The 13558-nt window shown below is 49.3% G+C and overlaps 4 protein-coding genes across 4 annotated transcripts; 2 read left to right on the top strand and 2 right to left on the bottom strand.

Moving 5' to 3' along the window:
* The first annotated feature begins 613 nt into the window (after positions 1-613).
* BC939DRAFT_494947 (uncharacterized protein) lies at positions 614-1561 on the top strand. Its single transcript, XM_051559619.1, has 4 exons — positions 614-697; positions 792-877; positions 1019-1108; positions 1226-1561. Exons 1-4 carry the CDS (start codon positions 661-663, stop codon positions 1445-1447), a joined length of 435 nt encoding a protein of 144 aa, XP_051409745.1. The 5' UTR covers positions 614-660; the 3' UTR covers positions 1448-1561.
* Positions 1562-2127: 566 nt separating this feature from the next.
* Positions 2128-7771, bottom strand: BC939DRAFT_530942 (NRDE-2, necessary for RNA interference-domain-containing protein). The gene is made up of 9 exons (XM_051561592.1): positions 7542-7771; positions 6528-7434; positions 5935-6431; positions 5328-5841; positions 4875-5237; positions 4222-4786; positions 3893-4106; positions 3621-3786; positions 2128-3532 (listed from the first exon to the last, which is right to left on the bottom strand). The coding sequence occupies exons 1-9, from the start codon at positions 7611-7613 to the stop codon at positions 2265-2267; spliced, it is 4566 nt and encodes a 1521-aa protein (XP_051409744.1). The 5' UTR covers positions 7614-7771; the 3' UTR covers positions 2128-2264.
* An 81-nt stretch (positions 7772-7852) lies between these two features.
* On the bottom strand, positions 7853-9516 carry BC939DRAFT_459067 (mitochondrial carrier domain-containing protein). Its single transcript, XM_051556686.1, has 3 exons — positions 9318-9516; positions 9155-9201; positions 7853-8742 (listed from the first exon to the last, which is right to left on the bottom strand). Exons 1-3 carry the CDS (start codon positions 9430-9432, stop codon positions 7978-7980), a joined length of 927 nt encoding a protein of 308 aa, XP_051409743.1. The 5' UTR covers positions 9433-9516; the 3' UTR covers positions 7853-7977.
* A 2039-nt stretch (positions 9517-11555) lies between these two features.
* BC939DRAFT_426404 (ribosomal protein L36e) lies at positions 11556-13079 on the top strand (the record flags this gene model as incomplete). The annotated part of the gene is made up of 3 exons (XM_051553171.1): positions 11556-11657; positions 12236-12367; positions 12902-13079. The coding sequence occupies 3 exons, from the start codon at positions 11556-11558 to the stop codon at positions 12977-12979; spliced, it is 312 nt and encodes a 103-aa protein (XP_051409742.1). The 3' UTR covers positions 12980-13079.
* Between the last annotated feature and the right edge of the window lie 479 nt (positions 13080-13558).

The raw sequence follows: 13558 nt of genomic DNA, 5'->3' as shown, positions 1-13558 counted from the left end.
AGACCAAGGTGTTCGAGATGCTTAGAGACAATAATGCGAGCCACCGAAAAGCAGCGCGATGTGTGATTCGTGTGCTTGGTGATCCGTAAATCCTAGCAAAATAGTCACAGAACACTGAATAACACCCCTTATATTTTCAATTCAGTGCGAAAAGGCCCACATTTACTATGAAAATTGGGCCTTTTCGCAAAAAGGAGTGTAGTGTGTGAGTGAACAGCAAGAAACGCTTCCAGTTAGAGAGGGCGGAGGGTAAGCTTGGGCATCGTGTTTCTAAATATGGTAGTGTATGTTCACCCAATCAGATTGCTCAAATCAGGACCAAACATATGGGCCGTCGCTAGCAGTGAAACTTTTTCATCACTATCGACAGCCACATTGAGTTCCCAAAGAAGGAAGTCAATTAGCAATAATGTCTTAAATAAAAAGACTATAATTGACAATACATTCAGTAAGGTCATCGAAGAGTTAACTCGAGTTAACTCGAGTTACAATCACTAGAAGGAAGGCGTATAAAAATTGGTGGCGAGAGGTTGTCATTGTGATTTAAGCCTATGCTGTAGGGACGATATAAAAACGCAGGACCCTTTCCCTCCATTCTCCACACCACACCCCACACCACACCACATCCACTTCCACAGCGCTTACAAAAGAAAAAAGAAAATGATTTACGTTCCTCACGTTGACCACACCACCGTCGGTAACGTACTCTCTCCATAATAACGCTTCTCGATGATATGCTTGTTTTCTAACACTCCACCAACACTTTGCTTGTAATATACACCATACAATAGCCACGGGCGCCATCTTCGTCCTACTCTCCCTCTCCCTTCAATACGGCCCACTCTTTGGTCAATCCTGGCTCGCAGCCATGAAGAGGGTAACCAATTACGCCATATAAGGGACAACGGCTGCAACAAAACGACTTTCTTCTCCATCAAAAAAGCGCGTTTATTCCGATGCATCTCCTAACCAACCCACCCACCCTCGATATCAACCTGGTTCTTGACGGGCATCGTAGGATAAGAATGGCGATCACTGGATGCAAAAGGACCCTAAGGCCAGTCTCCCTGGTCTGTTTCTCAAAGAGTTTCTTCTCAGCCTTTGCAAGGTAAGTAATAAAAAATAATCGCACTGGACCATTGCAAAGGCACTCTTGACCTATTCTAAATACGCTTTCCTTTCCCTGTCTTGTTGTCATAATTACATTCCCCTTCCCCTTCCCCAGGCTTGGACAACAGGTCTGCTCTTGAACTTGACTCAGGCAGGTACGATCTTACAGGCCGCACAACTGGGCGCGTTCCTCTTCTTTGGCACCGTCGCTCCCGCCATCACCTCCGAGTACCTGTGGGAGAAGCGCGGCATGGATCTCTTGCGGTTCAAGTATCTCTCAGGATTTGTCTCCACCGTTCTTCTTTCCGTGCTTATGAATTCCCTCGGCACCGCTTGAACGATCCCCCCCTCGTGAACAACAAATGCAAGGACGAACGAACGCACCGTGAAGGACACATGTATATATGTTATATATTTGCAAGACTGGTAATAGTCATTGCATAATCGTGAGAAATAAACTAAATTTTCTGTTCTTTTTTCATCCTCCACTGTGTCTACACTACCGCTCCACACGGCGCTTAATGTTGTCGTTGTTGCTGTTGCTGTTATTGATGTTGATGTGGACGTGTCAGCTCCGGGAGGCCACCCATGGTGCTCTACAAGATAGAGGGAGGGCGGCGCGAGCCATATTGTGGCCAGCGTTTTGGTCTCGATCTCTCTCCTGATTGCATTGTTGGCACTTGATGACCCGACCTTCAACCTTCCCTAAGGTACCGCACTGGCAACATGTTATAGAGGCCCTCCATTCATCGGCACGGACTATGGGCATGTTGTGGGCCAGGGCCAAGCGGACCTAACGAGACCAATACTCACAAATGAGCCTTGACGAAAATGTTGTGCCCAACTTGGCCAAACTTTAAAACGGATGAAGGATGAAGGTTAGATGTAGGGTACAGTAGGATTACTGGATGTGATGCCGCCGTTGTAGGCAGGGTGGATAGTGAGATAAGAAAGTAAACGAGGAAGTAGGATGAAGACGACAGACGAGAATGTGAAGGAAGGGCGATGATAATGACGACCAAGATCGGGATATACTTTATTCTATCCTTCTACGCATGGACCCATCCCCACGCGAGCGAACGGGATACATTGATTGATGCATGCAGGCTATCCGTTACATACAATGTCATACCGTGCCATGTAATGCATGCGTCCTAATCCTCATCCATCGACACGTCTTTACTGTCCTTGTCCGCCTCAGTCATTTCCACATCCTTCGACGCCGGTACCACGCGTTCCGGGATCTCATGTCGCACCCGAATCTCCTTCTCCAGCATCGTCTGATACAACTGGTCCAGTTCCTCGATCGAGAACAACTTCCGCATCCGCGGCTCAAACGCAAGCATGTACAGATCCTTGCACCACGGACAATCATTCACCGCCCGCATCACCAGCTGTTTCGCCCTGCTACTCGACTCAATGCCCAGATCAATACGGGACGACTTCTTATCCTTGTCCTTGCCCTTGCCTTTGCTTCCACCCTTAGTTTCGCTGTTGTTCCTGTCTTCTTGCTGCCGCACACTCTCGCGCAGCTCCAGTTCAATATAAACGAGCCACAGGTTTGGACTCGAGCTGGACGACACCGACTTTGCCGACTCGAGCGCAGATTCCAATAGCGATCGCACCACGTGGACATTATACGGCTCCTGTTGCCAGAGCTCATAGAACAGCCCAAATATCCACATCGGTGCCTTGCTCGCCAGCGGTCCTCCACCACCTAACCGTCGGGAACCCTGACCATACATCACCTGCTCGTTCACCCATGTTCTAACACGGCCATGCAATCTCTGCTTCGCTTCTGTCCAAAAGAACAGCGATTGTAAGACTGTGCAGTTTGGGAACCTCTGCAGACCTGCTTGAACAACATGCCTAAGATTGCGTGGTTGAAATCCTGCGGCTCCGTCTGCCTTTGATCGCTTGGAGGGACTAGCCGCCTGCAAGGAATGAAAGTAGACTAACTTGGCCATCTGGACCCACACCATCTCCGCCTCTGCACCGGTACAGATCCTCTTCTTCGTTGTCCTCTTCTCCACCTCCAGGTCTGCAGACACTGCAATCGACGAAAAGAGCAATGGCTGGTGTTTACTGGTGGCACTGCGTCCAGGGACCTCCACAGGAACCTCGATCTCACAATCAGGATTTCGGAAATCAAGCTGCTGAATCGCATCCTCAAAGACCTTAATTCCAGCCTCCAAAGCGACGCCAGTGGACCATGACAAGTACTCAAACCAGGCAAAGCAGACAATCAGGTCCAAGGCCGGCTCAAACCATTTGCTTCCTATCGCATCCGTATTGTCAGCTAGATCTGTGAGCCGTCCAAGGTTAAGCTGAGCAGACTTTTGAGAGTAGAACTGGCGCGCCTTGATCAGTCTTGTCGGGGTCGGTGTTGGGATGTCCTTTTCATCATCTCCTGGAATATCGGCTATGAACAATACAAATACGTACGACATTAGTCTCTCTACCTTAAAACAATAAAAGAGAATGCAGAATTGCCCGCATGTATACGTTACCTGCGACTCCTTCAGCGAATGCAACAAGAATCACTAGTGCGACCCCTGGGCGACCTTGAGCCCACTCCAGTTCAGCGAAATAGCGGATAATAAGCGGTGCTCGAGCTTGGTTCTCAGCAGGGAACGTCTTGTACATCGAAAGAGCCGTCGAATACACCTTTCTTGCCTGTCAAAGTCAATGCAAACGAATGTTAGTAGGGTTCTTCGAAGATAAATCTCAAAAACATGACTACAAAGCAGTGAATGCAAAAAAATCTCCCACAGCAGCATACCTCGGAGATGCGACCGAGGGTCAACTCTGCTTGCGCATAGCCATTCCAGAGCTCCAGATCCATTCTATCGCCCTTTAGATATTTCTTTGCCAGTTTCTGGCCCTTGGATGCAGAAAGAGTGTCCAAAGCCTCAAACATCAAGTGGTATAACGAAAGACCGCGCTGGTAGTTCTTGGGTAATTTGACAACATCAATTAACTGCTGGAATGTATTCCTGGTGTCAAGAAGAAGAAGAATCAAAGCAAAGATTAATAAATATTCTTTGTGGAAATAGTTCCTCTTGCCATAATGATGAAGAAAAAAACTCCTCTCGGCAACGACCGTATCACCTTATGAACACCTTATTGGAGACCTTGACTTCTTCATGGCTGCTGACATTCGCCCATCGGTATCGCGCGTCTTCTTCCGAGGAATCACCGCCCCTCCTGCCAAAAATTGTATCCGGTCCATGAGGAAACAAATGGATCGGCAGATTCCACACGCAGTTCCAGTCGCGTTCCTCTGGCTCACGAAGCTGCTGTTCCCACTCGATCTCCTTCATGACGCGTTCGACCAATTTGGCCTTGTTCTCAAACGGCGGAAAGAATCGTTTCAGACCCAGGTTGGAATCCTGTGACGACTGGATATCCATCCCCATGTCCAGAAGCAACGAATCATGAAAGTATGGATTGTAGAAGCTGGTGGCTCTCATCGGTCTTGAGACGGGTGAAGACAGAGAGCTCTGTGATTCATTCGATCCAGCAAACGAATTAACAGGCAATCCGAGAAAGTTGAACATGCAGTCCACAAACTGCAGACGCGCCTCTGCTGTGTAAAGAGACACAATGAACGGTCGAATGTCATCAAAGATAATGATTCCATAGGGATCATTCTCCAGCTGGGCAGGTAAATCCTCTAGATTCAGATACAAGGGGTATGTCATTAGTATTCCATCAGCCGATGAAATGTTATCGACCGGAAGCAATATTCATCGAGTTCGTACCTGTGGTTCGGATCGGGAACCAACACAAGCGGTTCAAATCCTTCTCGAGTGTTGCCCAGCGGCTGTACTGATACCTATCAACATCATTGTCCGCAAAAGCCTTCAGCAGCTCCTCGTCCAAGTCATCTTGCTTTGGAAGTGTCGTCTGATCCAGCTGGTTCTCCATGGTGACCTCATCCTCTTCGCTCACGTAGTGCGTCCAGCCCTTGGCATCCTTCTCTCCAAATCGAGGCAGCTCCGAGTCCCAGTATTCCTCAAGGCTTCCAATCTGGATCTCCCACGACTCAGTTGTTAGGCTGGGCGGCATGTTGAATATAAACTCAACTTGACCCTGTATAATCCCTTGTGCCCGCTCGATATATCCTGTTCGTAGAAGATGATCCGTTTCAAAGAGCTTCAGCAAACTATCCTAATTAAGGAGGTATTAAAAGACATTCAAACTGAAGGACATACCTGCTTGCTTTAGAAAGGTCCATGTACGCGCTATGACATGGACCATGACCGATTCGACCTTAACAAGCTGGGCCTGAAGCTCCGTCTTCTCATCAGCCCTCTGCAAGGCCAGCCAGGTTGACCTGGCCAGTTGGCCTAGTCGGTCCAGCGCATCCTCCAGAACGCGAGCAAAGTTCTTGACCGAAAAGCTGAGAAAGTGCCTCTGCCGGAAATCCAGATACTTGATCCAAAGACCTGGCCATGCTGTCTGGATCTTCTGCGATTGCAACAACTCGTCCCATTTCGAAAGGACCTTGGCTGGCTCCCAGCTGTGCCGGCAGGTGGTCATGTACTCAAGCAGCAGATGTTCGTTGGTCGGGTTCGACTGAAGCGCTCGCTCAAAGATACTCAGTTTGACCCCTGCATGGCCAGCTGAATGGGCCGCATGGTTTCCTACAGATCGCCTGCTTGATACCAAATTAATTTCATCCTCGACTGCAATAAACTCGAGCCATTTCTCGGGCTGCTTAGGGTTCTGTAATGAATGAAGGGATAGATAGGTCAATGATCATGTCCGCCTGAAACAGCCTCATCTCCATTGCCAACAAAAATCCGCTGTGATCCTTACCTTTCGCAACTCGCCGTCAAGCATCATTCTACGCCTTCGCAACACGTCTAATGCGCTCTCGGCTCCTTCTTCCTCCTGATCGCTGGTCGTCTGCAGCAAGTCCTCATCCTCATCCTTGTGAACCGATTTGCCATGGATATCTCGATAATCAAGCTTTCTCCTGCTGTCAAAAGTCCCATCCTCACTGTCGCTTCTCTCCGGTTCTGAATCGTCGCTGATGCTAAGATCATCCTGTCTGTTCTGTAACCGCACATCCAGCGATATGAACGATGGGTCCTCTCGTGCGATATTCATCGCCATCGCAAGCTCCTCAGCCTTCGCACGTGTGATCCGCTTGTACTCGTGGCTTTGGTCGCGCCAGGTCGCATGTAGGTCGCTGTATCGAGCTGGCTTTGTGCTTCGGCCACTCGTCCTCATCACAATGCCCTTGTTGCCCAGTGCCCTTGTCTTTTCAAAATCAATCCGCATAGATCTTGGCAATCCCAAAACCCGGCCAGCTACATCATTTGAAGGAATCATTATTAGAAATCCGGTCAACAGCGACAAGTTCTTGCATCTGACCATGAAACACTCAAACCTGACGTAGAACACACCTCCAGCGCGGTAGAATCGAGGTACTGTGTGTGGATCCAATCCTCCATACCGGTGAAAGTCCTGGTCGCCCTTGACATCAATGATCCATGTCCCTGGTTTGTTTTTCTCTGACGACAATGCAAAGCTTGACATGATTTTGTTTGATTCCTGCTCCTGGTCCCGTTTTCTACGACTGGCCCAGCTCTCCTTCTCCTCTTCCTTGATTTCATCACGCCGACTCTTCTTGCGATCCGGGCTTTTGCTACCATCTCGTGCGCGATTTGATCCATGCCTGCTGGAGTGGCGGTGGTGCCGATCTCGACTTGGATCGCGGTCATCGCGATGGTCTACTCGGTCGCGGCGCTGCCGATCTGCATGTTTGTCCCTTGAACTGTCTCTCCTGCTGCTTCTGCTACTTGTACTGTTCCTATGTCGATCCTTACTCTCTAAGTGATCCCGATCCCGATCTCGATCTCGATCTCGGCTGCTCTTCTCGTCTCTGTGGCTCCGACTCGACCTGTCGTAGCTCCTGCTTCGACTCCGTTTTCTCTCTTTCCGCCGGTCTCGATCGCCGTCGCCTCGATCGTCGCTCGAGCGCGTCCCGTATTTGCTCCTGTCTTTGTCTTCGCGGCGCTGATCGCTCGTTTGGTCATTCTTTTTGTCCTTTTTCCTCTCCCTGTGTTTCGACCGACTCGAGCTCACGAGATCTTCTTCCCTTGGCACGCCTGCGGTAGCGCTTAGCGGTAGAACAGTTGGACTATCGACCGGAAAGGACGAGAACGACGGGATACGCCAGCTTGGTGGCGCTGCTGGCGTAACCGATGAAGACTGTGGTCTGGGTATAGAGATATCCGGAAAGCTGTCGAATGAAGGCGGTGGTGCGGAGGACATGGGCACTCCTGGTACATTGTCCTGTGTCCTGTGAGACTATCCAAGCAAAGTAGCACAAAGGGGAAGGGGTCTGAATGAGTACTGCTATCATTGGTCAAGGCATCCCAAGGATGCGGTCAAAACTGATCAGCACATTGTCCTACATTGCGTTCGTTGAGGTCGAGGTCATCGAGCACCTGTGCTGAAAACGGTGCATGTTGGGGACTGTGTGACATGTTGCTCCTGTGTTGCCTTCCGATTTGGCTGTTCCTGAGCGCAGCGAGAAGAGGCGTTCTACCTATATCATCGACTTGACATTCATGACACTGCGAGCGCAATGCGACCCTTAATTAATCAAGCTACGCGAGGGAATAAAATGAATCGGATCTTGGACGTGTTGCATTTATTAACAACGCTCAATGATCCAAGGCGTCCCTGAACAAAAGGGACAAGGATGTCAATGCATCATTGTTTGGTACAGAATCTCTATGCATTTTCGTTTTATTGTTTATAATAGAGTGCGTTCGTAAGGACGATGATGAATAATGATGAGGTGAGGAAGTAAGAGGTTGAAGAGACGAGCGGGATGGTTTATGAGATTTAGGCCTTGCGAATCTCAACACCGCCGGTGGCACCAAGAGCCTTCTTGATGTCGCCGTAGATGGCGAACTGGAAGGCGGTGAGGGTACCGACCATGACAATACGGGGACCCAAGCCCAAGAAGAGACCGCGGACACCGAGCTGGCCGGCCAAACCGACGAGGCGGGACATGACGGATCCAGTGCCGGAGGCCTTGTTGATCTTGGAGAGAAGGGTATCGGCAGGCTGGGAGATGATGGCGGCGGCCACACCGGAAATGAGACCAGAGCCCAAGTTGATGGAGGTCAAGGTACCGGAAGAGAGGTTCTCCTTAGGGCCGACGGAATCGAGAATGGCCTCGGAGGCACGCTCGAAGACGACGAACTTGGCCATGGTGTAGGGGATCTGCTTGAACAAGATGGGGCCGAATCCAGAGTAGAAACCGCGGATGACACCCTCCTCCTTCAAGATACGGGAGAAACCAGAGACAAGACCGGTGGCGAAGGTGGGCTGGGAGACGAGACGGATACGGGTGGCCTCGAGGGGGCAGAGGGCAACATCGGCGAAGAACTCGGCAATACCTGCGGAAACCAAGTAGATGGCGGTGCGGTTGTTGACGGCAGCCTCCTGTCCGATGGCATCAACGAAGGTCTTCCTCCAGAATTCGTAACCTCCGAACTTGAAGGCACCCTGCAAGAAGTAACCGGCGAAGGTGGGGCCGAATCCGGTCAAGAGAACGCCAGCACCCTCAGCCTTGACGACCTGACGGAAAGAGGCAGCCATACCCTAATTGGTTTTGACCATTGCAAGCAGTCATAGATGAGTACACAGGCACAGTCTAGGAGACGGATAAAGATCATCCACAAGCCGTTTTTTTTTGTATGGTCCTTGAGACATGTTATTGCTGCAACTTGTACACTCTGATTGCAGACCAAACAAAAAGTCAGGCACGAAAGGTACGGGGAGAAGGCAAGAGAGAGATAGCGAGCACGGGCAACATGTGTCCACTATCGATTATTGCTTCCTTCTGCTCGCCGATCCCATTGGCCCATTGACTGATTGACAGGTCTGCTGCAGGTGGAAAGAAGCCCAGTACTCCTTTATCCGAATATCGGAAACAAGACAAGTACATGGGATCAACGAAAAAACGACCGGCAAAAAAAAAAAAAAATCCCCCCTCAGGAACAAATGACGGTACCTTGCTGTAGACAGTGGGCTCGAGCTGGATACGGGTCTTGACGACATCTACATGGTGCCAAAGGAAGAGGAGGAAAGAGTTAGTGGCAAAGTAGACGGAAAGGCGATTGTGATCGGATCAGGGTGGTGTTTGTTGTTGATCCCGAAGAGATCCAGATCCTTACCGACGGGGGTGAGGGCACCGTGGGTGACACCGCAGCAGATGGCGCCAGCGAGGGCGAAGCGAGCGTAAAGAGCGGCGCCGGTGGGGGCGACAGTGGCCTGTTGTTGAAGAGACATGATGGAGTAGCTGGTCCGAGAGTGGGGAGGAGAGGGGAGGTTGGGGATGAAGGGAAAAGGAGGAGAGAAGAGAGGAAGAAAGCAGGAACGCACCTGAAATATAAATAAAAATCGCCTTTTTTCCTCCCTCTCTCCGCCGGGACCAATTCCTTCCGGCGATGCGGCTTATCTAGACCGCCCTACTAAAAAGGAAAGCGGGATTCACTGGACTCAATTGGAATGAATACGTAAACAGAAACCAAAGCGTCTTCTCTTGCCCAATCACGTCAGTCGTATCGGAGCGTGTTTGTGCGCCAAAAGGCTATATACCCAATGACCCAACGGCCCAACGACTCAACGACTCAAACGACCCAAGGGAGACGCACGCCAGTCAACCCACCCGAGGAAGGATCAACCGCCCGAACCCTGATCACCTCTGTGCTGCCGCATCAATGTGGTCATCCGCCTTAGCCATCGCTCCATCCGCAGTCAATCGCATCGCAGCCTGCTCTCGGTCGATATACGCCCCTTTTTGGACATCCGCCTGCACAACAGCAGTGTGATAGTGACGTGCTCAACGATGAACGGGAACGACGCACAAAAGACAAATGAGCTGCTATGCACCACCAGCAGAGAAGGGTGCTGTCATATGCTGTTGGATCAATTAGACGGGGTGGCCTGCACGGTCGTTCTACGATCTGGACTACCTAGACTAAAAAAGAAACAAGAAAAAAAAGAAGCGCGGCGGTGCTGAAGCCTGGTAATCATCATTCGTCTTTATTTCTGTTCTTCTCTTTCTTTGCTTTTTTTTTTTTTGTCTCTGGTCCATCTCTACCTTCTCCTCCTTCTGAACAGCACCAAACTCCGTCACACTTCCACTTTCTATCAAACAAGAAACGACCATGGCAGATCACTCCAACTCGCGCTCTTCGCCGGAGCACCCTACCTCCGAACCTTTCACAGATCCAAATCCAAACAAGGAGGGCACACGACAGACGGCCGCCAAGGCCGCTGCATTGCCCCTCGCCGCCGTTGGCGGTGCCATGGCAGAAGTATCAAGAAAGATCAGTGAATTCGTCAGCGGTAGCTCTACAAACGCCGACACCTCTCACAAGAACGACATTGACTCCAAGAACTGATCTAGCCCCTATATCATTTTCAACCAAAATCAACCGCCATGGGGGTCCTCGTAGTGATCATTCTGAGATAGTGGGATGCCGAATCGTCCTCAGTTTCGCTGCCCAAATGCTGAATAGCAGCACCTACTTTTTTTTTTTGTACATATTCATATGTTGCTCTTTTCGACTGTAATAAACATTACAGCCCTCCTTCTGGCATGCTTCAGCATGGACTACTGCATATAATGGAATTTAAATCTGCATGGGAACATGATCGGCCTTTATTCAGTGCTACTGCTATGCGAACCCTACTCTACAGAGCGCTTTTTAGCGTCGTAAAACCATGCAACTGAGTGTCGCAACCTGCTCAATTGCAAAGCCCGTGAAATTGCAGCCCAAATCCACAGCTTTGAACACCATGAAAGTGATGAAACACCTTGAACATCATGAACACCCCCTAATTGTACGTATAAACATTTTTGCACAGCACTAAAGTCCCACTCCAATCACACCGATGCCAGTTATTTTTTTTTGTTTTGTTTATAATAAATGATAATAATATCAGAGATGTCCGCATCTTTGGCCACACCCCTCCTTAACAGCTTTGACTCTCAAAAAAATGAGGGCGTCGAAGAGGGGCTCATCAACTTTTTCGAAAAAAAAGCCGATGGGGATGGCAAGGAACGCAGGGAGATCGTTCTGGCGTGCCAATGACTCATTCTCCAGCCATTAAACTCGGCGTGATTGTCGAGTGGATCATGATCAGAACCTCGTTCTCTGATGATGATTCAGACACTTGGTTCTGATGAATGATCCAGGGCTGGGGGATCTAAGAAAGCAACGCGAGAGAAAGATCCAACCCATTCTGCGGGTGCGTACAAATTTTATTACTCTGTCTAAACATTTGCTGCTTAAGGGCAGTCTCGAAGAGGCGCGGGGGGGGGAGGGAGACACCTCCCCTTTTTGAAATGTCCCAATTGTGGGCCGTGGTTGGATCCTCCTTTCCATTGAACCTTGCAAGCAACAATGGCCGTTACTCAGAGAACCGGAATCCGATCTGGACAGAACCACGGACACATCACCACTGTCCGTGAGCTGAAGACCCCCATGTCCTACAAGAAGGGCGTTGTAAGTCTTCTGCCCCATCGATACAATGATCGATGGATATCAAATACTCGCACCCTCGATGGATGTGCTCATAATCATATCTGGACTCTGCGCAAGCCAGGACAGGACATCACATCAGAAAGAAAAAAATAATACGAACAACCAGTAGCAAACAACGACAAGAGCAACGGGCAGCATTGGAAGGGAGGCACTGATGTTACTTGTGCACCTCTGGATCGGATCTTTAGTGCCAGACATCATTCACACAGCGCAATCTTGGAATCTGGCTGCAAAAACTATAGAAACATCACAAAGGAGGCATGGGGAACATATGATTCAGCAACCGTCGATCTACCAGCGGGTTCCCCCTTCCCTGTTCTCTAAAGCCGCAACTGGATCAGTGACCAATGTCGTTTCATAGCAAGTGCTTCGCCGTCGCCTTGATTCGCCTTTTAGCTCAGCGCCAATCGTACCAACACTCGACTTTGCCCTACTAAAGATCCCCGACACCTATTGCAACACCTTCAAACGCATAACAGCATAGGTCCATCATTAACACACACCTCCCTTATCTTAAAACCCATTGTGTCTCCGTATAGACTGGCAAGCGTGTCATCTTCGTCCGTTCGCTCATCCGTGAGGTCGCTGGCTTTGCTCCCTATGAGCGCCGCATCATGGAGTTGATCAAGAACTCCAAGGATAAGCGTGCCCGTAAGCTCGCCAAGAAGAGAGTACGTATTTTATCTCCAACGAGCAACCTCCTTGCACCACACCGCAGGACTGCAGGAGAGCAGCAATTGGGAACAACAGCAACAGCAACAGCAGCAGTATGCAGTAGGAATGGCAGTAACCAGAGTGGCAAAGCTGAGCTCGACTATGGTGGTGAACCAAATACTGCGTTGTGTTTATCTCACTTTCGTATGTGCCGCCGACAGGAAACAACAAGACAACAATTTTTTTTTTCATTCTTGCGGGAACTCGGTCATACTCGACAATTAGGATCGCAGAGTCATCGAACATGGTTTTCTATATGGGCCAGGATTAGAATCACCAGATGGGATTGTGCGCTCGAAAGTATCCTTATGCCATCCTCCGGACAGCTACACACCACAACGCGAAACCTTCAATCTTCAACCTTTACGACTCCTCGTCTTTTTCTGCTATCTGCAGGAGCAGAGCGAACACATCGAGTTGAAATCAAGCCGAACCTGAAATCTAACCACTGTACCCGTTCTTTTTTTTTTTTTTCTCTATCCTCCTTCTAGCTCGGAACCTTCCTCCGTGCCAAGAAGAAGGTCGAGGAGATGACCAACGTCATCGCCGAGTCCCGCCGTGCCCACTAAGAATTGCTTACTTTTTATTTCTCCTTGTTCGCAATTCCCTGTACGACCGACGCTTCTTGAACTACACCAACAATAAATCCTCAGTTTTTCAATGTTGGACACATCCTTTCAGCGCCTTGCACTGCTTTTTTTCTTTTACTTTTTTCTTATCATCAGGAAACATGGATGAAGTGCGAGACTATTTATTATTATTATTGTTATTTTTGTTTGCTGTCAAAGAAGAAAAACTGGGATGCAATGACTCAAGGAACGGAGGTCTACTTTTTGTATTTGAATCAATGCTATCAGAGGAGCATTGATTGATCTCAATATGTCAAAGATATGATCCAACCAAAACCTGACTATAAAGTCTCCCTCCCGCCCCATCTCTATAAGGACTGTACAACTTACGAGTATGCTCCGAAAAGAAAAGAAAAGAGAAAAAAAAAAGTGCATATTCACTCCTATATCCGATCCTATCTTTTCCCCCATCCGACTGTACGACACCCCTTCTCGACTAAACTATCTATCCACCACAAATGAACGCGTTCTGTAAATCTACGGGACGCGGCAATCGGTTTCTCTCTGTATCGTGTGTGT

Source organism: Gamsiella multidivaricata, assembly GCF_025024155.1.
Source record: "Gamsiella multidivaricata strain RSA 2152 chromosome Unknown BC939scaffold_56, whole genome shotgun sequence".
Lineage (NCBI taxonomy): Eukaryota > Fungi > Mortierellomycota > Mortierellomycetes > Mortierellales > Mortierellaceae > Gamsiella > Gamsiella multidivaricata.
The sequence above is the reverse complement of the archived record's forward strand: the minus strand, read 5'-3'. Positions and strand labels throughout refer to the sequence as shown.